This window comes from Gadus macrocephalus, chromosome 11, assembly GCF_031168955.1.
Source record: "Gadus macrocephalus chromosome 11, ASM3116895v1".
NCBI classification, from domain to species: domain Eukaryota; kingdom Metazoa; phylum Chordata; class Actinopteri; order Gadiformes; family Gadidae; genus Gadus; species Gadus macrocephalus.
Window position 1 is genome coordinate 12,491,645 of NC_082392.1, and position 25,396 is coordinate 12,517,040.

Consider the following 25,396-nt stretch of genomic DNA (forward strand, 5'->3'; position numbering starts at 1 on the left):
CTTTTGAAGTAGTTCACCATAGTTAGTGGATTGCCACTAGGTGTCACCTCTGCATAGTTTATTCTTCGTAATCCCTGCACACACACACACACACACACACACACACACACACACACACACACACACACACACACACACACACACACACACACACACACACACACACACAACACACACACACACACACACACACACACACACTCTCTCCCTCTCACACTTCTTTTTAAGTTGGATGTCTAATGGCTTTCGTTCACTCAGCTGCAATATTAAATGCTGACCCCGCCTTTGAAGTGATGCAACAATACAGTGTCAGCACTGCCCAGTCCCCAAAGAGCTTCTGGGGGCCAGAGATATTAGGGGCCGAGGGGGCAACAAATAGACAGAGTGAGATAGACTGAGTTAGATCACATCAGAGAGAGAGAGAGAGAGGGAGAGAGAGAGAGAGAGAGAGGGAGAGAGAGAGAGGGAGAGAGAGAGTGAGAGAGGGAGAGTGAGAGAGGGAGAGAGAGAGAGTGAGAGAGAGAGAGTGAGAGAGAGAGAGAGAGAGAGAGAGAGAGAGAGAGAGAGAGAGAGAGAGAGGGAGAGAGAGAGAGAGAGAGGGAGAGAGAGAGAGTGAGAGAGAGAGAGAGAGAGGGAGAGAGAGAGCGAGAGAGAGAGAGAGAGAGAGAGAGGGAGAGAGAGAGAGAGAGGGAGAGAGAGAGAGAGAGAGGGAGAGAGAGAGAGAGAGAGGGAGAGAGAGAGGTGAGTGGGAGGGAGCAAGGGTAAGGGGTTGTGAGGGGAGGGAAAGAGAGACACCAGCGAAGGGAGAGAGAGAAAAGAGAGAGCCTTTCTTTGGGTTTTTACTGCCGGCTCTGGCTTGCCGCGGGGCTTCAGTACTGCTGCACAGTCAAGGTAGGTGGGAGGCTGCTTCTCTCTCTGACTCCTTCTCTCTCTGTCTCTCGATGTGGGGGTGAGGTGGGGGCTGGTTGACCTATTCTTTAATCTCTCACTCTGGGTTTTTCCTTTGGAGGGTTACTCTTTTGAGCCTGTGTTGTGTGTCTGTGTGTGTCAGCCTTGTCTCGGCACACTGCCTGTATGCGTGAATGGAAATTGGGGTGACTTTTTCTCTGCAGAAGACTTAAGCTAGTTTAAGCTTGTGTAAGTGTGTGTGTGTGCTTAAGTTAGTGAATTGATATTTCTCAAACTAAAGTTGACATCGAGATTCTGTCGGCGAGGGTTGACAATTTGAAATTTTGGATTGAAATGACTTGTACTGAGAGGATGGTATCTGACTGGGAGGTGGAAGGGGTTAAGCTGTACTAATAGCTGCCTTCTCTTTGCGGATCATTCCACGCACAGAGGGCACTGGGACTGTGGTCGGGGACGTTAGAAACGCTATAGGCTAGGGTTAAGTGGAGCACCTGGCAAGGTCGTAGCCCTGGACACAGGTGGGTTATCGGTAGTGGTGGCTGGTTTGGTGCAGATAATGTAGAGTAGAGGGTGTAGCCCCTTCATTTAAGGAGCATGTTGCTATTTATTATACTATTCCCTTAATGAATTCCTTTCCCCTGATCCTTAACCATATGTTAAACCACCACAAACCCGTACTTCAATCTATGTCTTAACCAACGCTGTAACAACAAATCCCTTATCTTAATCCATACCATAACCACAACAAATCCTTACCATAGTGGAAAATATCAGCTAACATCCGCACATTGATTTCAAAAGAGGAAAGTGCTTTATTGCCATTGTATGCAGTCATGATAGGATTGCGTATGCTATGTGCTCTTTTGCAGAATCAGTAGGCTTCAAGGAAATCCTTTTGGTAACAGATGCTTGAGTGAAGCCTGAAGACGCTTACGATTGGTTAATCACCCAGAACGGTATTGTCCTATAACCAGTACCTTAACCACAACAATTTCTTACCGTAACCAACAGTTTAACCACAATAAAAGTCATACTGTACCCAAAACAAGCCCTTGCCTCAACATACCTTACATTTGAACGCATCATTCATGGGAATAACTAAAATGAATTACCTGCTAGATGTAACCATTGAGGTGAATTAAGAAGAAGGAAACATATTTGGGAGAGCGAGGATGTGTTTACATCAAACAGGCTATAGTTACAGTTAACCAATGAATCATATGTGAGCTTATTAGGCAACATTTACAAGAACAATCCAAAATGGAAATGAATTTGTCACTAGGCCTTGTATAGTATTACAATCAACAGCAAGGCATTTTATAATTAATCAAACACACGTCCCTATGGGTGTCTTTGTGTCGGAAGTTGGAACTAATCCACGGTGGGCTGCTCAGTGGAGAGACATCATTGTTACGCCTTTAAATGTGGCAGAGGCGTCTGCCAGAAGCAGCAAACCAAGCTGAGGAGGATCGACACTGCTGGAAGTAGTTGACTTGTGAAGCTAAAATTAAGCTGGGGGCTGATTTGGAATTTTACACTTGAGCGGTAAGACGTGGGAGAGGCAACCTCACAAATAGTGAGACTTGGCCAGACCGGCCAATGGAAGTCAAAGGGAAGGGACGGAGCCCCTAGCCTTGGCCCCTGACCCACGGTCCCGGCTCCTTCAAACCACTCTATAAAGCACACAATTTGAGAAATGCAATTGTAAATGTATTCTTATACACAGATCCTTGACTAGTAGAGTAGTCCCCAGCCCTTATGAAACTTTCTCTTGAATGTTTTTCTAATAGGATCACTGGTAAAAAAAGGATCACGCCTACAGTGTGTTTGCAGTGAACTCCAGGGCACTTGCCTCAGAAGCCGCGCTAGATTAGTTAGTTTAATCTAGTTGATCTAGATTGAACAGCCTCTCAGGCCAACTGTTATTTTCAGTTCAAAGCACGTTTTTATACTAACCTGTGGATTACAGACGTCATGTCAAATGTGTTTGGAGAGAAACAAAAGAGATTTATGAGTGTGATTAACTTCAGTAATCTATCATCGGGTATTGAAAGTACTATGTACCACCAGGGAACAAGCAGGCTCATGAAGAGGAGGTTGTTGAAGCGTTGAGGGGTGGGGGAAAATGTCCCGGCCAGCTGGAAGTGGCAGGTGACACAACCCCCCCCCCCCCCACCTCCTCCCACCTCCCACCTCCCACCTCCCACCTCCCACCTCCCACCTCCCACCGCCAAACTCCAACCCCTATCTACCCCTCTCTACTCCATTTTGTTTTGGATCCCACCGAAACCCACCAGGGGGTTCTGGCGGCAAATGTACATTCACTGAGTCCCCAAGGGTTCCAGTGTGGGCCTTTGTTTCCTTCAACAAAGGCTCAACTCAACGTCAAGGCTCTAGCAGCCACGACGTTAGGCTAATGATAGAACCCATGGACACCATTCTTATTCATTGTGTTGGGAAATGTTTGCCAGGGCTCATTGTTTGTTGTTGGTCTGTATGTAGTGGATCGAGTTGTCCGTTTATGTATCAATGTACTGTACTTGATTGATATATAAATACTTTTTGGATTATGGCATGGATTGCTACTTATCTCAAATCCATTTTTTATCTATCCAGATTCTTTTTGATGTTGAACTCTCCCCTGTTTCTGTGATTTTCAGTTCCTTTATCGTTAATTACTGGCCCACTAGTGCTCAGTTGTTCTGAACTTCCACTTTTGGATAACATGTCATAAAATAAACAGCTAGGTATTTATCTGTACAATAACCGGGGCTCAAGAGCTCTGTGGCAGTCAGATGACTGGCTGGAGTCCAGGGAATAAAGCCTTTTAAAGATCCACGCTCCAGCCCTTGGGGATGTCCCTGACCCTGATATATGCTTCAAACACATGTCTGCTCTAATGAAGGTGTTGATTTGGTCGTTTGTGTTTCTTTTGAGGATCTAAATATACAAAACAACAGGGAGCATGTAACAAATATACACAATAGGGAACATCAATAACAAAACAACACATTGAACAAGATTATTCTATAATTTCTAATCCTTTCATTTAGATGGCACCAACAGAGAGAGAGAGTCGATAGACGTCTATCGATTGATGGATGGATGCATATAGATGGATAGATACCTGATAGATGCCTATAGATAGATGGATAGATGCCTCTAGATAGATGGATAGAGACCTATAGATTGATGGATACATACCTATAGATAGTTTCTCATAAATAGATACCTATAGATAGATGGATGGATGCGTCTAGATAGAAGGATAGATGCCTATAGATCGATTCCTATAGATAGATACCTATAGATAGATGGATAGATTCCTCTGGATGGATTCCTTTAGATAACTGGACAGAGAAAGATGGATGGTGGATGAGCGTTCCCTCTGTTCTGCGGGTCAGCCACGGTGTCTCTTCAGCTGCTGCAGGCTTGTTTGTGTGTCTGGATTTGCACATTAGAGAGTCACAGTGAAGAGGAGGAGAGGTCAAAGGTCACTCGGTCCCGTGTCTTCCTTCCTTAGCCTTGCTGGTAATGTTTCTGTAACGCTGCTGTGGATGATATTATGATTATGATATTGTGATATTAATAAGTAAGTAGCCTTGGGTTATTTATAAAGCAACTTTCACAGTCAACAAAGTCACTCACAACAGAGAGCCTCACAACAATCGAGTAGTCTACAGAGCAAAGTAAAAGCGTATGCTGTAAATGTGAGCTTTAAAATGTGAATATATTTGATATTTACATGCGTGAGTGTTTGTGTGTTTGTGTGTGTGTGTGTGTGTGTGTGTGTGTGTGTGTGTGTGTGTGTGTGTGTGTGTGTGTGTGTGTGTGTGTGTGCGTGTGTCTGAAATCAAAAACGTTTGTATGATGTGAGGTTAGATTGCACACAGGTGTTTGATTGACAGCAACAGGACTGATTGTCTCTGGACCAGCATGCTGCTGATTGAAGCTACAATGAAATCCATTTCAGTCACACTGGAATTACATACAATCTAATACAATGGAGCAGAACAAAGTACACTGATATCCTTAAATATGAAGCTATGTCAGATATGCAACTTTGATATCAGATTACTAATTGAACAACATTGATGCATTGACTACACATCACTAAAACAATAACACTGCACAGTGTTTTTTTTAATGTTAACGATGGAATGACATCATCGGGTGTTATAGTCAACTGTAGTTAATCTCTCTTCATTACAATGGTTATCATGACCTCACCCAACATATCAGTTATTGCGTGATGACACGTAGAAGGCTGAGAGGGGTTTTCCTCCAATGGCCAAGTTGGGATGGAATTTGGACGGGACATGCATATTTTGGTGTTGCATGACTCACTGTGTGACTCAAGCGATATCCCCTGAGGTCTGCATGTTCTACGGTTTCTGGTCTGGTCTCTCTCCCTGGGTTCTGCTTCCATTTGCTTTGTTACTACACAAGACCCCCGGCTGGTGTGTGGGGCGTCCGTGTGTGTGTGTGTGTGTGTGTGTGTGTGTGTGTGTGTGTGTGTGTGTGTGTGTGTGTCAGTTGTGGGTGACATTTTTGGGTGGGTCATCTTTCTGCACGAGTGTTTGCTGAAGATAAAGAAGGAGGGGTACTATCCAACTTCATGCACAGCTCAGACTTCATTACTGTGCTCATTTACTTCCTTTCCTCCCCTCCTTTCCTATCTCCTCTCCCTTCCTTTCCTCTTTTCCCTCTTCAGTAACTTTAAACCATAAGTCATCATGTATGGTGACTAAGAATAGCAGAGAACTTTCGCTTCTTCCATATCTCGTTCCTGGCTTCGAGCCCTCATCGCTCCCTCATCTCTCTAATGCAGTGCACCCGTGGGTGGCACCCAGTTTTCTTCTGTTCCCACTAGAATATACATAAAACATGTTTATATTGATATACATGTAACAAATTACCAATAAACAACTGTATGTGTGCGTGTGTGTGTGTGTGTGTGTGTGTGTGTGTGTGTGTGTGTGTGTGTGTGTGTGTGTGTGTGTGTGTGTGTGTGTGTGTGTGTGTGTGTGTGCGTGCCTGAATGTGTGCGCTGGTGTGCTTGTCGGAATCTATGCAGTGATGGATCTAGCAACAGATGTTCCAAGTCTCATTGCAATCAAACAACCTTCTGTTTCCTCTCTCCCTAATCCACCTCTCAACCCCCATCTACTACCTTCTATCCACCGACATCCCTCCTTCCACCCCTTATCTCTTCATCCCCTATACACCCATCTCTCTCAACCTTCCCTCCCCGGCTCTTGACGCACCCCTCCCTCTCCATCCATCCCTCCAACCCTCCCTCCCCCTCCCTCCCTCCCCACCCCTCCCTCCACCCCTCCCTCTCCACCCCTCCCTCTCTACCCCTCCCTCCAACCCTCCCTCTCCACCCCTCCCTCTCTACCCCTCCCTCCAACCCTCCCTCTCCACCCCTCCCTCCCCACCCCTCCCTCTCCATTCTTCCTTCCACCCCTCCCTCCCTCTCCATCCATCTCTCTCAACTCCACCCTCTCCACCCCCAGCAGCCTCTCCTCTTCGCTGGTGTGAGAAGCTGTGTGTGCACGTGCAAGCGTGTGTGTGAGTGTGTGTGTGTATGCACATGTGAGCCGGCACGACAGGAACCATGTCGGACCCCAGGGACATAGACGAGGATGCCATCCTCAAAGGCCTCAGCTCTGCAGAGCTGGAACAGCTGGAGTGTGAGCTCCAGGACCTGGACCCCGAGGTAAGGGCCCATAGTGTGGGAGAAAGCTGAGGGAGATAGGGACCAATAGTGGCAGAGAGAGCTTGGGATGTATGGGTCTATAGTCGGGGAGAGAGCTGCAGGAGGTAGGGGGGCCTATAATGGGGCTGAAGGCTCCAGGAGATGGAGCTCGAGGTAGGGGCCTGTGGGGTGGGGGGGGGGAGAGAGCTGAGGGAGATAGGGACCCTCAGCAAGAGCCCTACTAAAACGATGAGCTTGACCTTTGACCTCCCTCTGTATCCCAGAATGCCATGCTCCCAGCGGGCTACCGGCAGCGGGACCAGACCAAGAAGACCCCCACGGGGGACTACGACCGCGACGCCCTGCAGGACTACCTGGAGAAGAGCGCCCTGGAGCACGAGGACAGGGAAGACCTGATCCCCTTCACCGGGGAGAAGAAAGGTAGTCTGGAGCGCCAGTAGGGCACCACCCTTCAGCCCTGAGGTCCTCCTATTATTATTATGAGTGATAGAACGTTGATCTTCCGTGTTTAGCAAATTCAGCATTATTTGAGCAAATTAGTGCATTTTACATATACACTCTTTATCAAAATGGCTAACTGGTAACTATGATTACCATACATATGTACTTTCTACACGCTTGAGGCTGACGATAGACCTTAAAACCTATTTAACCTCAGAGTGTGTTTAACCTTGTGTCCCAGACCAGTACCTTCATAGTGTTACCTTTTCTGATAGACTTCCTGTTGAAATTTAGGCTGAATAACGGACAGTACTAGTTTAGAGCTGGTCCCTGCAGTGGACCATTGCACAGGAGGGCAAATGTGTGTGTGTGTGTGTGTGTGTGTGTGTGTGTGTGTGTGTGTGTGTGTGTGTGTGTGTGTGTGTGTGTGTGTGTGTGTGTGTGTGTGTGTGTGTGTGTGTGTGTGTGTGTGTGTCTGTGTGTGTGTGTCTGTGGGTGTGTGTGCAGACACATGTTATGTGTGTGTGTGTGTGTGTGTGTGTGTGTGTGTGTTTGTGTGCGTGTGTGTGTGTGTGTGTGAGTGTGTGTGTGCATTCTGGTGTAGAGTCGCTTTTTCCATTACAGCCAGTAAAGAAAACTCCTTTAACTGCCAGAGAGGAGGCTGTTCTCACTTCTCCCCACATTTAATAATCAACACAAATCTGTCAGCTGCAGTACGAAAAGTACTTATTTGCACTAGTATTTATCTATTTATAAGAAAAAGTAACAGTAGCATGAAGCGCTTACGCAGTAAGCAGACGTGAGTCACAATGGAAACAGAATAAAACCTGATAAGCTGTCTTTTACTGGTGTTTTAGGAAACTTGATACGAACAAAGCTTTTACCAAAACAGCAAGGCTGTTGTCTTGTGTTTGAAGGCTAATTAAACAGGCGCCAGACAGAGCAGGGACGGGCCTTCACGTTGTTTAACCTCAGAAAAACCCAAACTTCTATTAAGTAATGCAGCAGATGCCCTTACCCAAAGCAACTTATAGATACAGATACATTGTACATTGGGGATCGAACACAGTACCTTTATGGCTTGCAGTTTAACACCCTAACCACTAGACTTAACCCTATGCCTCTGATAACCTTTCCAATTACCTATTCGTTGTTCGGTGAATGAACTTCGTAACACAAAAAATACTATACAAATAATATCCATCTGTCACTGTCTAACTCTCTCTCTCTCTCTCTCTGTCTGGTCCGCCATTCTTCTCCAGGGAAGGCGTTTGTTCCCACGGCGACCGGGCAGATCCCCCTAAGCGAGCAGATCACCCTGGAGCCGGAGCTGGAAGAGGCCCTGAAGAACGCCACTGACGCTGAGATGTGTGACATCGCAGGTTAGAGAGCCCCCCCTCCCCACTGTACACAGTATGTTTTTGTATTAACTGTGTGTTTTTTTCTCTCTCTGCTGCATGACTGTAGTACAGCCCGGCCTATAGTTAGTTTCAAATATTAAATTCAAGCACCTCACCCACGTCTTATTCCTGCAGGTCTTCTCGCTCAGTAAAGAGTTCTGAGTCTGATCTAGGAATATGAAAGGCAAGGTTAAAGGGTTATTTTTAATGAAAAAGGTAGACTCTGTAGACCTGGGGTACAGTCAGGGGCTACCACATTCCCAGAAATGCACTGTTTAAAACACCTCCCAAAGGTAACTAATATGGAGAAAACATTGGAATATTTGGGTTTCTATTCAGCCACATTTAGTCTCCATTTAGACTTGTGTGTATGGCCTTTATATGTCCTCATAATGTAGACAATGATTTTATTATGAAAAAGGGTGATATTGACCCGTCATGATGTCAAGCTTATCTGTCACCCACACCAGGCATTGCTGAAGACACATGTCGTCTCTGCTGTTGTTACGTCATATCTTCTTCCACCTGTAGTTCCATCTGTAGCCCGGACCTGGAAGTGTTAGCTTCCCTCCACTTCTGTCACCACAATAAGGATATTAACGTCCGTACAGTGGTGACCATACCATTCTTTCACTCGGTGTTAGCCTGTCAGCCGGCACACCACCATGCCTCATCCATGTTACCAGCTGGAAAGAATCCGTCCACCAATGCTGTAACAATGCTCCAGTCACGTGGCCCAAGCGATCCAATCAAACAGTGATCCCATAATGACCGGCTGTCAGACAGACTATGAGTGCTATCAAAACAACACGGTGTCTCTGACCCACTTAGTTATGTTGTGCTGTTCCTCCGTTCGTACCACCAGGGTTCGCTCCACATTGTTCAATCCCCCCCTTCCCCCCATCGGTAACCCCCCAAAGCTGCCCACCCACCCTGTGCACTCTAACAGAAACGGCCAGACATGCGATGTGGAGCATGGCATGCTGGGTTTCCGATTCCCCATGCTCAGCAACACAGAAATAAATCCATCTGGAGCCCGGCCACTGAAAAGCAGGAGATGCGTCCGTTGAAGGGGTTGGTGGTGGTGGAGGCGGGGCTTTGAGGGTCGGGGCAGTACATTGGCAGTTGGGGGTGAATTCTTTATCTGAGCAGGCAAAACAACAGGAGTTCACAGATAGACCGTTTATGTCGTGATGTGTTTCAGTTTTAATGGGTTCTGTTTCTCCGATGTTGATTGGGCAGACATTTTTTAAACTGAATATGAATATTTGGTTTGAATATGTTGGAGTCGCGAGGGCTTTGGAGGGAAGAGTGAAGTGCAGTTTACCTTTCTATGGGTGGTTTACATGATATGAATAACATGACATCTAAGTGCCTTGTCTGATATTATGACCATATGGAAGTAGAAAAGGCCTTTAGCTTTACCAAATGGTTATACAGGAAAGTAGTCGGTCGTGGATGTTGAAATTAGTACTTTCTTTTTAAAAATTAGCACCATTCCTTTGTTCCTGGTCTAGTTTGGTAATGGTTGTTGCTTCTTAGTTTTTTGCCAATTCACCACACCAGAGAGAACAAGAGTTAAACAGTATGTATTTTTTTATTTTACGTTACAAAATAACCACATAGCAAAAACATTTTGACATGATTGTTTAATCAAATGGCATGCAAATTTCTCAAAGGAACCTTGGCAGGCCAGGCCATTATGCTAGGTGGCTAGCTCATTAGCCTGATTTCCTGTAAGATTAGCCTGCCAGTGCGACCACCGTTTTGACCTTGGACAGGGTCCAGATGAGGATTAAGCCTCCATCAGCCTCCGGCAGTCTTTTGTTTGGAGGGCTTTCTGGTGGACACGCTGAACGGTGGATGGGTCTACAATAGTCAAGCTATCTCCGCCTCGCCAGCCTAGCTAACTCCCAGAAGAGACGTTTAGGTCAGGGGAGGGGGGGGTGTCACAAACACAGTCTATTTAATTATTTAGTCATTTCGTTCTACGGACATGTCGGGTCAGCTCATTAAACGGGAGACCAGAAAAGAGCCCTGAACTACTCCCAGGGCTGTGCGTTGGCAGGGGTGCAACGTTAGCATGTTGACACCCAACCATGCAGCTGTCTCCCTAAGGCTTCCTCGGTGGGTGGTGAGGTGGTGGAGTGGTGGGGTGGAGGAGAGGGGGTGGTGGATGGGTCATGGGGGTGGAGAGTGTCCAAATGAGGACAGGCACTGTTGCCATCTCAAGGTCTAGCCGAGTAACAGCAATATAAAACCAAAACCACCGTTATTTTTACCTCTTCAGTCAAACTATATACGGTTTTGCATTACATATATTTAAGGGTTTTAGGCTCAACCTTCTTATGAATAAAGGCTGAATTAGAAATAGACTAGACTGATTAAATAGATTGAACTGAACCTGATTCATATTTGGAGCCATTGAGACCATAAATATTTCCAGGTGCTTGGGGTTTGATCTTGTCAAGTGAAATCGACTATGCCCAGTGCTACCCCACTCATAAATCTGCAGCCAGACACACAAACACACTTTAATAGTTTATACTAGCTCCAAATTGTCGATTATGGAGCGACAATATCATCCTATGAAACCCAATGCCTTCGCAACATTTCTCAACCACATTCAGTACACATCTTCTACGGGTCTGGGCAACTGGGTCGCCTTGATCTAACCTTGAGTAGTTAAAACTACTTCAACATGGTGGAAATTATTCTAGTTCTATTGAATTTGATGCTGTTTTGTACTTTCCCTGACAAAGTAAACTTTTGGTTTCTGGTTTCTTATCCATTAATTTGTGATTACATCTTTGAACCGTATCTCAGAGATTGTGTACTTGGCCAAATACAGTTACAGATATTGTTCGATGTTATTGATATTATCTTATATTATCCAAGTGTTTGTTTTTCATTGCATCGGCCAATGAAGGCATTTACAAGAAAGTCACACGATAATGTTTTCGCCTATTTGTTTCTCAACATTTTCCTTGCATAATCCTAACATCGTGATACTTGCATGACAGACATTACAATCGATCATTTTGTCCTGATCCTGTTATCCCTCCCCAATGTTACTTGCAACTGTAATCTATCATATATTTATACACAGTGTCCCTTCTGTGTTTCTGCAGCTATCCTTGGAATGTATACCCTGATGAGCAACAAGCAGTACTATGATGCTCTGGGTTGCACGGGGAAGATCGCCAACACGGAGGGCATCAACAGTATGTATTCCTCAAATAACACTTAAGGATGACCCCACATAAATGACATGGTTCGGTAACAAACTAAGAATATGAAACAAAAAGGAAATGGCATTATGAAACTTGAGCTTCGATTTGCCTGAAATTCATTTTATAAAAATTAACACACACTTGGAACCTTTGTAGTTTTCTAATATTGATTGCTTCGATTTTCTCAGCCTCACCTGTTGGTTTGTTTCGGGAAATGTTTTTTTATGTAGGTGTTGTAAAACCAGATCCCTTCAAGATCTTTCCGGAAGAGCCCCCAAACACCACCAACGTGGAGGAGACCGTGGAGAGGATCCACAACAACGACAGTGGTCTGACGGAGGTCAACCTCAACAACATCAAGGTCAGCCCCACAGGAAGGTGTTAGGATGTACTTTGTGGTTGGGGGGCCTCGTTGAGTGGGTTGAAATGACTGAATGGTCGTCTGTTGCTTTTCTGAGCATTCAATACTGTTAAAGGTACTTCAGAGTAATGCAGTAAAGGGCGCAGATCTCATTATTTTATGTCCCCTCCAGAGTATATCACCAACGCATATCAAATGATCTTCTTTAACAGACACACAGCCATTAAAAGTAGCTTTTAATTTACTAATGGTTCAGCTTGAGGCAATCACTGTACATATTGCCTATTTTACAGAGCCACACATCCCCAAATGCAGCACATCGTGCAACGTCAGAGACCACTGAGCAGAATACATAGGGGGGACATAAACAAAATCTTCAAAAACGTGTTGTGTTTGTATGTGATTTATTTCAAGGGTTGAGTCGGCTTATATATTTTTGAAATTACACAAATGTACAAATCATTTTGTAGGGGGGAGGGGGTTGTCGGACAACAGCATGTCTCACACTGTCCTCAAGGAAGAATACATGGTGGCTATTATTCACTCATTCAGATTCATAAAACTATTTAAAAAAGAATCCCATGGTCACACACGTCTTAGGCTATGCTTTATTCACCATGTTGTGTGTGTGTGTGGGTGATTGCGTGTGTGTGTGTGTTTATGTGTGTATTTGTGTGTGTGTGTGTGTGTGTGTGTGTGAAACCAGGACATTCCCATCCCCACGCTGAAGGAGGTGTTTGAGGCCATGAAGGGAAACTCTTACGTTGAGATCCTGAGCATCGCAGCCACACGGAGCAACGACCCCGTCGCCTTCGTCAGTACTGTCGAATGTCTCATCAATTAGTGTCATTACCTATTTATTGCGGTACAACATTACATTTGGTTATAATAATAACATAGGATGGCAGCATTCTATCCCTTATTACATTTTATTAATGAGTTTGTGTGGTATATAAATGTCTCTGTGTGCAGGCATGTGCAGAGATGCTGCAGGAGAACACCAGCCTCCAGAGTCTTAACATTGAGTCTAACTTCATCACCGCAGAGGGCATGAAGGCTGTAGTCAAGGCCATGGCCAGCAACGCCACGCTGGTGGAGCTCAAGATCGACAACCAGGTCGCACACAAATATAGATTTACCTTTATTCATATACAGCTCATACACAGTATGATAATGTCATTATTCGATTTTACATTTCTTTATTTGAAAGGGACAGTGCACATTAATAAACATGAGCACCAGAGTTCAACATGAAAATGTGCCAGATTTAGCCATGCAGGCAAATTTTCATCTGATGTAAAGCAGCAGTTTTAAGTTACTGGCACACTGCCCCAATGAACACCCAAGCTGATGTTGGTGTTTTTCTGGCAGTGTGCATGCACCTGGAACATTTCCACTGTGTCGTGTTATCATGGTAAAACTATGCAGCGCATCCTTTTATCCGAAGCGACTTGCAGTGAATGCCATTAATAAACAGGTAGCGCGGTTAGAGCATAATGTTCATGGGCGCCTACAGGCAGACTGAGGTCATTGGGGGTTCTCATGGCCCCCAGAGCAGAATCAAAATAAAATTGGCCAAGAATGCACCATGCTGTAGTCTGATTAACTGGAAGCAGTGCTGACATTGAGTTGGCCCAGTTCAACTAAGCAGCGGGCAATGTCTTGTTCGACCAACGAAAAACTTTGTTTTATTCTCAACCCGACTTGTTAGTCGCTTTGGATAAAAGTGTCGGCTAAAAGCCTCAATGTAAAACAAACTTCACCGTGGCCTTACCCTGAATCACCCGCCTACAGAGGCACACCCTGGGAGACTCGGTGGAGATGGAGATCGCCGCCATGCTGGAGAACAACTCCAGCATCCTGAAGTTCGGCTACCACTTCACCCAGCAGGGGCCCCGGGCCCGTGCCGCCATGGCCGTCACCAGAAACAACGATATGCGTCAGTATCTCAGTATTTAAAATGAATCTATTAACTATTACCCATCTTCTCATCAATAATGGATGTGTTGTAAACACTGAGTAGAGTGCTTTAATATTTAAATTGCTTTTCGGACCGTAAACACACATCATGTTGTCATAACTTCAGTTGTTCCCAGCACTACTTTGTTTGTCCGTGAGCATCGCATCATTTATACCGCTGTGGAAGAGATAAATATATTTCTCTTTTTTTTTCCTAATAGTTCGCCAACAGAGGCTGAGATGAGCTTGAAGAAAGAAGTGAACACGAGAAACAAACATCCTGTTTTCTGTTGATCGATTTTGCATCCCCTCGGAGCCAACAATTGTCTGCAAAAAAGGAACAAGGTGGATTGCCATCAACTCCCCTAGTGCTGGCTCTGTCAGCGTAGTGATGAGTTTTCACAGTGGTTTAACAAATCATGCATGGTGAATACTCACATCCATGTCAATGTCAAAGCCATTTCATTTCATTAACTTCAGCCTGCTGTTCTTGTAGCCTGTTGACTTCATCATAAAAGCATGTATAGGTCACAAGCAAAATGTCAAGTGTCTTTCTTTTGCTTTTAGGGTGTGCGTTTGGCCCAAACATCCTCCCAAACCAGTGAACCCTCCATTTATGATTACGTGGTGCTAGAGGATGATAAGCATTTGTAAATACTTTAAATAAAAAACGTTTAAATAATGCCATAGATGGTCATAAAAGAGTGCTGTCATTTCTAAATGTTGTAACGTGCCAAATGTCACAAATGTGAGTAGGCGCCATTTGATGTTCCCAACATAAAATGAGACTTAATTTGACTTCTTAGTCACCAAACCATTTAGACAAAACTAAACTAAAGAGAATACCAATCATTGTATGAAATGTATATTGAAACTATGAAACATGTTTAAATCCTCATTGATGATCCCCAAAAGCCTTTTTTTTTTTTCCTCTAATCCTTTAAAAAGTATTTTCTTGGGTTTCTAACTGTCCCCCAATGAGCACCTGACCTATTTATACCCTTGTTTTCAACCAGCAAAAACCTCCTTGTTCAGCGGTAGGGAATGTAACTCGGCCTTCTGGGCTTGGGTTACCCTGCTCCAAATAGACCTCCACACTTCAAGGTTTGCAGGGGCTAGTGGGAGTGCACCCAAGTGTGCTCAAGGAACTTTATGGGGCCTTCAGAAACGGCATGGAGCAGCAGCTGAGCTCGGAGGGGCTTCCGTCTCCACCTGCACTGGGGGGGGGGGGGAGGGGGGTCTTTCCGTTCCAACGTATGTGATTTTGCACTAGATTTGTTGTCAAGCGTGTTCAACTTCAATCATGGACCTTAATCGCATGGCTGGCTTCATGTCAACTTTGAAAAGACCACATGTATAAAAAACAAAGCAAACACAGCTCTCTCAAAAGGTCATTTGATTTAAGACATGTAGGGCTTCCTGGGCCGCACGTCGTCTGCCACAGTGGCATTTGTCACAGAAAACAGTCGTGTAATGACTTAAGGGTCAGCATTGCCATGCGGCACTCTATTTCTGGCCATTTATTTGTTCCACTGTAAAACACATCCGTATTTTTGGACTGTAATGCTGAGCAGAATTATTTACTGAATGGCAGACCAATGGCAGCTCTGGGTTGATTAAATTGGGTAGAACCGGTACATTGATCTTGTAAAGGACAAGTGCGGTGTTAAAGGCCCTCATGCAAGACTCAAATCTGGAACAACCACTTACCAGCAACTAATAAATAAGCCAAAGAACATCAGACACAGTGAACATCAAAGGATGAGCCGAGGTTTTTAAATGAATGTTCTTAGGAATATGGGATATTGTCAATAGATCCTTCCCAGCAGGATTAGCACCAATATCACTCTATTCTCTTGGTCAACAGCTGGTTGGTGATTGAAAAGTCCCTCCAGTGACGTGGGCGCAGGTTCTTCAAATATTGACGTCTCTGATGTTGACTTGAAGTGCATGTTAAAAAATAGACCTGTTTTCTAAGTTTTTCCCCTAACTGGCTCACAGAGCCTGGGTATGGTTTACCAAGGACAAAGGTAAGTGTTCCTAGTCTTCATTTTCAGTGTCAATACTTCGAAATGATTGAGAGGTAATGCGGGGACATTCCCATTTGCACAGTGAGTTTTGAAAGATAACATTAGCGGTAACAGAAATATTATGGACAGCACTACATTCTGTCTGCCAAGGACTGCAATTCCAAGTGTCCACATGCCTGTCCAGTGGACTTGCATAGACCCATCTTAGTCTTCCTCATCCCCCGGAGGAGGAGGAGCCGAAGGAGGGGGCTCGTCAGAGTCAGAGTCAAACTCTACATTTTCATCTTTCACCCACTGGCCACTTCGGTCTTGCAGCCACCCATCGCTAAAAACAAATAAAACAAAAACAAAGGGTGAACAGAAAGATTGTGTTATACTGACATCTAGTGGTGAGTTTTCACAAGAACAATAACAACACATTTAATGAGGAAACCCGTACCTTTTCATTTGGAGGTAGTGCTCCAGTTCTCTCCTCCTCTCGGCTGTCACAGGCTCCGACGCAATTGCTTTATGTTCCTTTTTACCTCGAAGAGGCTTTGAGTTGCTGACTTTGCCTAATAAAGGGCCCAAACACAAGGACACCTTTAATTAAACTCAGGGCAGGGTCTTTGGCTCGCGTGAACATGCACTCTTCTCACACTCTTGATATACCTGCCGGGTAGCTACTGGGGGAACTTGCTGCTGGTGCTTCCTTTGAACCTATGGTCCTTTCACACACCTCAAGTGGTGCCGAGCCTGATGGTGCCAGGGGATCAGCTGGGTCTGAACCCATTCCCTTTTCTGTGCTAAAAAAACAGCCTTCTCTTTAGATTACTTTTCAAACCAGGAGCGATACTTTCAAAAGGTGACCTGATACTAACCCGATGAACCCGCTGATACAGGGGTCGAAATAAAATCCACTCACCTGAGCTTTTTGTGACGACTATTGTATGGAACAGTCTTGAGCAAGGCATGATGGGTTATTTTCCTGGTTTGTACCAATAGCGGGGCTGAACTGGAGGGCTCCTGAAATCACAAACGCTTTAAGCTGGATAGGTTTTTATATAGATGGTTGGGGAGAGAATAGCAGCATCTTAGGGGAGCAATAATGCAACATGATGTATGCTAGTTATTCTCACCTGTCGTTCATTCTGTCTGTCTTCTTCCTCTTGCACATAGTTTGAATGTTGCCTCTTTGTAATTTCACGTTTAAGCTGGGATTTCTTGCCATAGTACCATTTCATCCCTATGTGTACACGTTGGGAGAATGCAGGCTGTATTTTAAATACACACGATTACTTTACACATTTGAATGGCTCATAATGTGTACATTGGAACTGGTATTAATTCGAGATCATATCCCTATACAAATATGATAATATTGACTTGAGCCAAAGGCTAATTTGTGAGTCTCCCTGAGTACAAGACATCTGCTCTGTTGAGGAAGAGCTCCTTACCGTCTAGGTGCCTCTTCCCCTTTCTGTGGACTGTGAGCATGTCGATAGTGTCGAAAATAGGGCGGCTGGTACACACAAGGCAGGTGTATCTGAAAAAGCAAAACAAACGTAAACTACTCAATTACACAATGAATCAAAAAAACTCGGCGTCCTGAGGTCATAGTGAAATGTGTTTCGTTACCTTCCGTTCCTCATCAGATCGGCTTCGTCCTCTGGGATAAAGTGTGCTAGAAGATCTGCAACACGCCGTTTCTGGAACAGAATGCCAGTTTGTAGAAAACTACTTCATAATCATCACAGCTGGATATACCGTGGGGAATGAATGGCGATGTACGTTCACAATGATACAACATGCTACTTACCTTTAAAACATTTAATTGACTCGGGTCATTGCCCTCCCTCTTAAAGGACATTTCTATCCGTAAAATAGTTCTGACGAACAAGGCAGTACAGGTCAATAACTATCTTTAATATTGGTAATGCTCAGAAGCATGAACACGACCAGAGGTTTCATTTAAGTGGATTACTTCCTGACTTAAAGCGAGGCATGATGGGAAACCACCGGAACTGCAGCCATGATAACAAAGTTATCGACGATGACAACCGGCCAGCTGACTTTGTAAACTAAGTACGGTATGTGTGCATTTTGTTTGCTCAGTTAACGGCAAATAAATTACCTTTCATCATTGTTGATGATGTCGATTGCGTGGACCTGACAATCGGTGACTAGGCAACGGTAACGAGATGGTACCGTGTGGCTCGCGGGACGAGGGGCGCGTGATCGGCGGAGAATGTGACTCGCATAGTCCCGGGCCCCGCGGCGCGTCTCTGTAGGCTGTTGGTATCATCATCATGTCGGTGGAAGAACGACCACCAGTTCACCCGGGCGGCACCGGACTGCTCCGCGGACACCGCAGCAGGTCCTACGGGAGTCTGGTCAAGTGTGCCGCTCCTCCGGTACCACATGAAGTTCTCCAACACAAAGTTCAGCCCGGAGAGACTCTTCAAGGCCTTGCACTGAAATACGGAGTTTCTGTAAGTATGGTCTTCTAATATGTAAAAATATATATAAAAAGTGTGTTATTGTTTTGGGCGTTGTATAACAGAATTAAGATACAAAGATGACGATTAGCGTTACACCACAACACATTCCTAGGCTGTATGGCTGTATGCTTACTGGGCAAAAAAAAAAGGTCGTAAAGAAAAAACTAACAGCAAACTTCATGTCTGTCTATTATTGAACTATTCCATCCTCTGTTTCAGACAGAACAAATCAAGCGGGCGAACAGATTGTACACCAACGACTCAATATTCCTGAAGAAAATCTTGTTTATCCCCGCACTACTGTCAGACTCTCAAGCTGGCATCTGCCCGGATTTACTCAAAGAGGATTCAGGTGAACGCACCACCTGTGTTTCTCCTCCGAGTGACAACACCGGCCTGTCTGTGACGATACCCGGCTGCGCAGATGAAGACGGGCCGGAACTTTCTCCAATGGACTTCCTCAAAAGAATGGACTCTTTGATACGACAGTCCAAGAAGGCAGCTGTTCAAGGATGCCACGAGTGGGAGAAACGGTAAGAAACTTTTAAATTATTTTACAGTTGCTTACACAGCATTTGCACATCCCCATGTAGGCATAATGTAATAATCATAAGAGAGAAACATTTAATATATTCAAATCCAAAAATGTGAGTTATTAATTGCATATTCAAGATAATTACACATTGATCCAACTCTTTGGCTCTTAAGCCTCCTAGTTTTGTTGTACCAATAGTAGAGGATTAGCAGACTGAAGCCATTGAGCTTGCACTATGCTGTGGATATGCACGCACATTGGTCCAACTCTTTGGCTCTTCGGCCACCTAGTTTCCTTGAATCAATAGCAAAGGATTAGCAGACTGAAGCCAAAAGAGCGTAAAGACAGGTGTAACTCATTGATGACTTCAGAGGTGTGGTCACAGGTGCAGTCACTGTATAGTAAACAGCAGGGGCTTTGCTATACATACCGGTAAAGTTATACTGGGGCTCAGGTCCTCCAATAATCACACAATTGCTTTTTGAGTATGACATCTATGTATACATATATGGAATAAATGCTATACAATTAGATATATGTACTTACTTTCCTTAGCACACTATTACTGCCATTAACATATTGTTGCTGCGGCTGAAACTGCAACAATTACTATTCGTAGAGGGGTTAACTTTTTGTGGAAATATTTAATTCTAGCTTTCAAAATGTTTTAAGGCATTAAAGTCTCAGGCATCAAACCCTGCATGAGGAAATAATAACAAAATCCGACTCAAACCATTAAACAATTACACATTTGCATTGTTCTGGATTCCACAATACAAAGAAATTATATTTCGGTAAAATATATAATTCAATTCAACACAAATGTCATGATTTGATTGTTTCATGTGTCCGAGCTTGGTTTCCTTTTTGAGCATTAAGCTATGCTGTCTATTTTTAATTTTTTAAATGAGGTCAATCACTTGAGTGTGACTCAACTTTCTTTCTTCCTAACCAATAAGACGGCAAACTGGTGTAGCCTGTCATGTCACCCCAGCCAAGTGTGGCTCCGCCTCAGCAGACTGAATGACCGGGACTTAACTCCAGTCCCGGCCTATTATCATACCTCAGTCCTGGTTTTAGTTTAGGGTGCTGATGGACAGATCGCTGGCTGTGCAGCGTGTGCGGACCCGCACCACATGGTCCACAGCTCAGCTTGTTTTGAGCTGAAATGCATTGCTTTGACATTGTGGATTAGGAAAATAAAATACCTTTCTCTGCGTCATCAATCTAAAAGAAACCAGTGGCACACATAGGAGCTTGTTAAAGCTTGAACCTGAGATTTGACTGGGGCATAGCAGATCAACACTCGGGCCTTGGCCCCTGTTAAAGGTGTCCAGCGACGCCTATGTAACAATGGGTTTGGTTAGATGAACTTCCCTTCCCCCTCAACCATTTTAAAACCAAATGTACACAAATCGTATTTAAACTGCATGTTTTTTAATGGTGACACTTTATACCCCCAGGTGAAGGTATGATTAGCCGCTACAAGCCGTTTTGAAAATCGGTCTCTTCTGACATCACAGGTGGGCGTGTCCATCTAGATGTGTGCTGGATAGATCAGCGTACCCAGTGGACTGTAGCAAACATTGCTCATCTATCCGTCAAACATCTAGATGGACACGCCCACTTGTGATGTCAGAAGAGGCAGATTTTCAAAACAGCCTGTAACGGCTAATCACACTCAAACCTGCTGTTATAATGTGTCACCTTGAACATGTAACACGTCTTGCTGGGCCCTACGTCCGACAATCTGAGTCTCTTCCCATCACTGCACCGCAGGTTTGCCGCCATCGAAGCGGCGTGCAGTGTCCCAGAAAGGCGCTGCCTCCCACGCTCCCAGAGTGGCGTGCCCTCGCCGGCGCTGAACCAGCAGGCGTCGCTGCAGGCGGTGCCGCTTACCGTCACCAAGCTCACGAGGACCCTCAGGGAGACGGAGGACGAGATCTTCCAGCTGTGATGCTCTGGGTCTCCCCGACACCGCTGGGTGGATTCCACGGCGACGGCGTTTTAAACGGGGTCCCTGTTTTACCCCCCGTGAGTGACGTTGAGTAGTTATCACGAGTCGTAAAAAAAAGGCCAAAATGTACCTGCCTGTAGTCACAGTGTGTGTCCACGCATGTATTATGGATTGATCCATATACCAGTTGGGACAGTCCACTAGGTAAAGGCTTGGAGGTGGATCTTTATGCCATACAGCTAGGTGGACACTCCCATTGGATAGATCAGCCTACCTGTTGGTACAGTCTACTGGGTAGGCTTGTTGGTGCGTCTATCTCTGTCATTTTTGAGTGATGCCATTTAGTGAATTGTGAAACTGGTTAAACTGGAACGGCATTGCCAGGTGGTCTAGTCTTGTATCACTGTAGTTTAGTGTGCAATGACTAAGTGGTGTGCTTGACACGCTATTATTGCACTCCTAAAGTTTATTTATTGTTGGATCAGAAGCGCTTGACATTGGCTGGTGAAATTGCATCATGTTTTATATTTCATACAGATGGTAGAGTTGCCGATAAGCATTCAAAGGGCCAAGTGAATCAATGTTTTGTATTTAAGTAGGGGCTGGTCATATGAGAGCTCATTTTGCAAGCTGATCAAGAGTACTGCATAATGATGACTAAGGGCCTGCTCATGTAATGTTCATGTTAGCTTATTTATGCAGACCGTAGCTTTGGACAACCAACTGTTTGTGTAGCTTCATCCAAATTCAAACTTTGGATGAAATAATTGAATAGAAGGGTAACAGATAATAATTTTTAGCTACATTTTTAAGGCAATGTTTTGTTTACTAATGTATACTTATTTGAGTGAAATGGTAGTATTTAATAAAGATGGATATTCCAATGTTAAATGTGTCCTGAAATGATTGCACTACTTCTCTCAAGATTCTCTTAAATATTCCAAACTATTAAACTACTCATTGAGTGTAATTTGAATTAAATTTTGGTTACTTAAAACGCACACTTTTATATGCTGATAGTAAATGGAGACTAATTTTGGTCTTACTAATAATGTATCTGTTCCAATTCAAGGCAAATTACTATCATTACCAAGTTAATTAGAAACTCATTGCTAAATTTCACATTTGTATTCAGAATTCTTTGTCCTGTTGGCAATCAGTAGCATTGACTGCAGCTGTAGGCCTGCGCAATTGTTGCACAGAGCCAGCAGATTTAATCCTCTTCGTTTTTTTTAGAATAACAACATTATATTTAAAAAAACCAGTTTGTCAACTCATTATGCCACCATCAAATATTCTCTATACTATATTACTGGACTATACAGTAGTGCTAATATACTTGCTTTACTTTACCCAAATGTCCAGTATGGGATTATTTCAAACCGTGTGCCGCAATCTCCAGAAAAAAACAACAACAAATAGATTCAAGTTTGTATTTATGTTCTTGTGGGACAACAAAGCAATCAGTTGGGGGATTTTCTTCACGTATATTCTCTGGCAACCCATCTAGATTATGAGCGAAGATGTGGTTGACTCACCACATTGACCACAAGATGGCAGTGTCGTATCACTATCAAACTGAATAACCATTAATACTTAACGTCAGTAGTAACATTAAACGATATTAAATATATTATTGGACGGTAATTCCAATATTTACGAAAGAGGCCATATACTGAAAACCAGCATAAATGTGTGACTGCATTTCAATGAACAAAATATACACAAGGCAAACTTTGTAAATATGCTTGACCTTTGAGCAACTACAGAAGTCATTCCGACTTCTTTCTTTCTCTATTTTTCTTTCTTGCTTGTTCTCAGATTTCAGATTGACAGGGCAGCATCGTTGAACAGGAGTCCACTTTTCTCGCACAGCCTACTGTTTTTATTGCCAGTTCCTTGCATCACAGAAGTGGATATTTGCGTCCAGTCGCCGGCTACGAGCGTCTACGTCTCCCATAGGGGGCTGGTGGGACTCCTGTCACTTGGGCTGGAGGAGTCGGCCTCATATAGTCTCCTCCTCCACCATTTTGTTGAGTCCTGCACAGATCTTGGTGAGGTGGCCCTGGAAGGGCCCCGTGGGCTCATAGAGCTTGGTGAGGAGCTCGGGGTCGGCGTAATGGTTGAACACGTGGTTGATGCGCCCGTGGGACTTGGGGGTCAGGTGCGTGTTCACCAGCTTCAGCAGCAGGTCCCTACAGCCGGTCAGGATCTCAGCCATCACGGCCTTGTCGAAGGTGAACTCCACCTGCCATGGTTCAAGATGGGGATCATTAGACACCGCGGTGGGATATTGCTGTCTTGCCTTTCTTTATCTACAATCTGAAAAAAAAATATGAGGATAATGCAATATACTATTACAATTGGCAAAAATGAAGTTGCAAATAAAACACATTTCATCAATTTCCCTCACCATCAATTACATGCACATGAACATACACTCCCACCCTCATTGTCATGCATCAACATGTTCTCTTGTTCCTCAAGGGATCGTTGCTATACCATACAATGGTGGTTAGCCTCGTGGCTATTGTTCCTCAAGGAACGAACCAGAGTTAGCATGCTAACATGGAGCATGGCGTGGCTAACCTCGTGGAAGCTGATGGCCGTCATGGCCCCCTGGCGGAGTTTCCTCTTGAACTCCTGCGCCAGCTCCATCTCCTGCTTGTTGAAGCAGGAGTGCCGGAACAGCACGCCGATCTTGACGGCGATCTTCACCAGGTTCTTGGTGACCTTCTGGGCCTCTGCGCGGTTCCCAGTGTACTCCTTGGAGACGCGGTACAGCTCGTCCAGGATCTCGCTGGTGGTGTCGTCAATGAACATCTGGACCGAGGACTTGGTGGCCATGCTGCTCAGAATCTTCTTCTGGGCCTTCAAGGCCATCTCCTTTGAGCTGAACGACTCCATGGTTACCTGGATGGTAAACAATGTCAAGTTGCATGAGCCAGCAAATACGCTGTAAGGACATGGTCCTTACTGGGAAATGTTTCACAGATATGGAAGTGTGATCTCAATGGAAGAAATAAATTGGTTCTAAAAAGAAACAAAGCAGCACAGGTATAATTAAATAGCAGGTGAATAAAGGGTAATGTTTACAAGAGATAAGTTAATAAAGTTACGGGATGAAGTGCATCATTTAAAACAGTTGTAGAAGGTCTTCTGCTGGTGGATTCTTGCCTATGAAGATAACCCCGCCCACAGCGTTGCACGTCTGCATCCTTTATTGGTATTGTTTTATTCTGGTGTAGTACCCTTCGAAGGTACCCCTGGTACATGTCCTGTGGTTTACTCGGTAGCTCGGAATGAGTCCCAACTGACCTGTAGAATCGAATTCTCTTCCAACTCATCCACAACAACAAACTGGTCTCATTATGGCTGTAGCTTCATCCTCATACTGCCTGAATCCAGAATAAATACAACTATAAAATAACTGAAGTTACTAGAGGTTAGCCAACATGCTGCCACCCCCCCCCCCCCCCCCCCCCCCCACCCAGTTTTCTATTTTTGAAGAAGTGCATCAAGGACAAGGGTGTTTACAGGGTCAGCCGGCGGAAGAGAGAGAATCACCCACAATTCCACCTGTTAGGTCCTCAAAAGAACTGCAAGTCTTTCATTACACACCGCTGAGAACAGTGGGTAGTGGGAGGTCAGGTGCCTTGTTCAAGGGCAGGGTGGAAGAGAAGTAGTAATGGAGGAAGGGGGAGAGGAAAGAACACGTGCTCTGCTATCCCTGTGTCTTTGCTGGCGAGAGATTCTGGATTCTAGAAATTACTAAACCTTGCTTGTCTGACTTTTTGCCCTCACGATAATGAGTCCTCACCTTCTTACACCCAAAAAAGACCACATTCTAAATTAAGTAGACAAATTAAGACTGAAAACAATACACACTGAGATGAGTGCCATTGCTCCAGGTCATCTTTTTATAATGAGTATTTTGTTTTTGAAAAGTCTGCAGATGATACTTGCTAAAGCAGTGTAGACAAAATTAAAAATAACACAAGACATTGTGTGTTTATGATTGTGCGATGGTGTATGTGTGTGTGTGTGTGTGTGTTTTAAGTGTGTATCTAGATCTAGAGCAATGTTTTGCTCTTGTGCCTGCGTCTGTCTCTATGGTCTGTCTATGTAAATGGCAGTTATTATTTAATTGGCTTATTAAAATAAAACCAATGTGATAACCATCTCACACACAGACCAATTCAGATCAACAAACATGCATATAAATCACCCTCAGGTCCTTTTTTTTATCTGAAGCCCTTGTGAATGCCTCTGTTTGTTTTGGCAGTTGCTAGCATTGCCCGCAAGGAAAAGCTCCATGGAAGGGACCCGCCCCAGAGATTGCGAACCCACCCCTTCAGCAACCCCAGTG

General features: G+C 44.4%; 4 protein-coding genes across 7 annotated transcripts; 2 read left to right on the top strand and 2 right to left on the bottom strand.

Moving 5' to 3' along the window:
* Window positions 1–705: 705 nt before the first annotated feature.
* Window positions 706–14,712, top strand: tmod4 (tropomodulin 4 (muscle)). Of its 4 annotated transcripts, XM_060065870.1 has the most exons (11): window positions 873–891; window positions 1,779–1,865; window positions 6,429–6,631; window positions 6,895–7,051; window positions 8,335–8,454; window positions 11,604–11,696; window positions 11,936–12,066; window positions 12,773–12,880; window positions 13,039–13,182; window positions 13,861–14,005; window positions 14,247–14,712. In XM_060065870.1, exons 3-11 carry the CDS (start codon window positions 6,530–6,532, stop codon window positions 14,267–14,269), a joined length of 1,023 nt encoding a protein of 340 aa, XP_059921853.1. In that variant the 5' UTR covers window positions 873–891; window positions 1,779–1,865; window positions 6,429–6,529; the 3' UTR covers window positions 14,270–14,712. The 4 variants fall into 4 exon arrangements, with proteins under 4 accessions (XP_059921851.1, XP_059921852.1, XP_059921853.1 ...); XM_060065868.1 differs by lacking the exon at window positions 1,779–1,865 and having other exon boundaries at window positions 706–891; window positions 6,432–6,631; XM_060065869.1 differs by lacking the exon at window positions 1,779–1,865 and having other exon boundaries at window positions 736–891.
* Window positions 14,713–15,498: 786 nt separating this feature from the next.
* Window positions 15,499–17,996, bottom strand: scnm1 (sodium channel modifier 1). Its single transcript, XM_060065879.1, has 8 exons — window positions 17,854–17,996; window positions 17,673–17,743; window positions 17,492–17,580; window positions 17,174–17,280; window positions 16,960–17,060; window positions 16,707–16,840; window positions 16,495–16,609; window positions 15,499–16,380 (listed from the first exon to the last, which is right to left on the bottom strand). Exons 1-8 carry the CDS (start codon window positions 17,902–17,904, stop codon window positions 16,260–16,262), a joined length of 789 nt encoding a protein of 262 aa, XP_059921862.1. The 5' UTR covers window positions 17,905–17,996; the 3' UTR covers window positions 15,499–16,259.
* Window positions 17,997–18,334: 338 nt separating this feature from the next.
* On the top strand, window positions 18,335–21,912 carry lysmd1 (LysM, putative peptidoglycan-binding, domain containing 1). The gene is made up of 3 exons (XM_060065885.1): window positions 18,335–18,526; window positions 18,755–19,068; window positions 20,850–21,912. Exons 1-3 carry the CDS (start codon window positions 18,344–18,346, stop codon window positions 21,025–21,027), a joined length of 675 nt encoding a protein of 224 aa, XP_059921868.1. The 5' UTR covers window positions 18,335–18,343; the 3' UTR covers window positions 21,028–21,912.
* A 534-nt stretch (window positions 21,913–22,446) lies between these two features.
* Window positions 22,447–24,494, bottom strand: tnfaip8l2b (tumor necrosis factor, alpha-induced protein 8-like 2b). Its single transcript, XM_060065886.1, has 2 exons — window positions 23,617–24,494; window positions 22,447–23,275 (listed from the first exon to the last, which is right to left on the bottom strand). The coding sequence occupies exons 1-2, from the start codon at window positions 23,932–23,934 to the stop codon at window positions 23,033–23,035; spliced, it is 561 nt and encodes a 186-aa protein (XP_059921869.1). The 5' UTR covers window positions 23,935–24,494; the 3' UTR covers window positions 22,447–23,032.
* Between the last annotated feature and the right edge of the window lie 902 nt (window positions 24,495–25,396).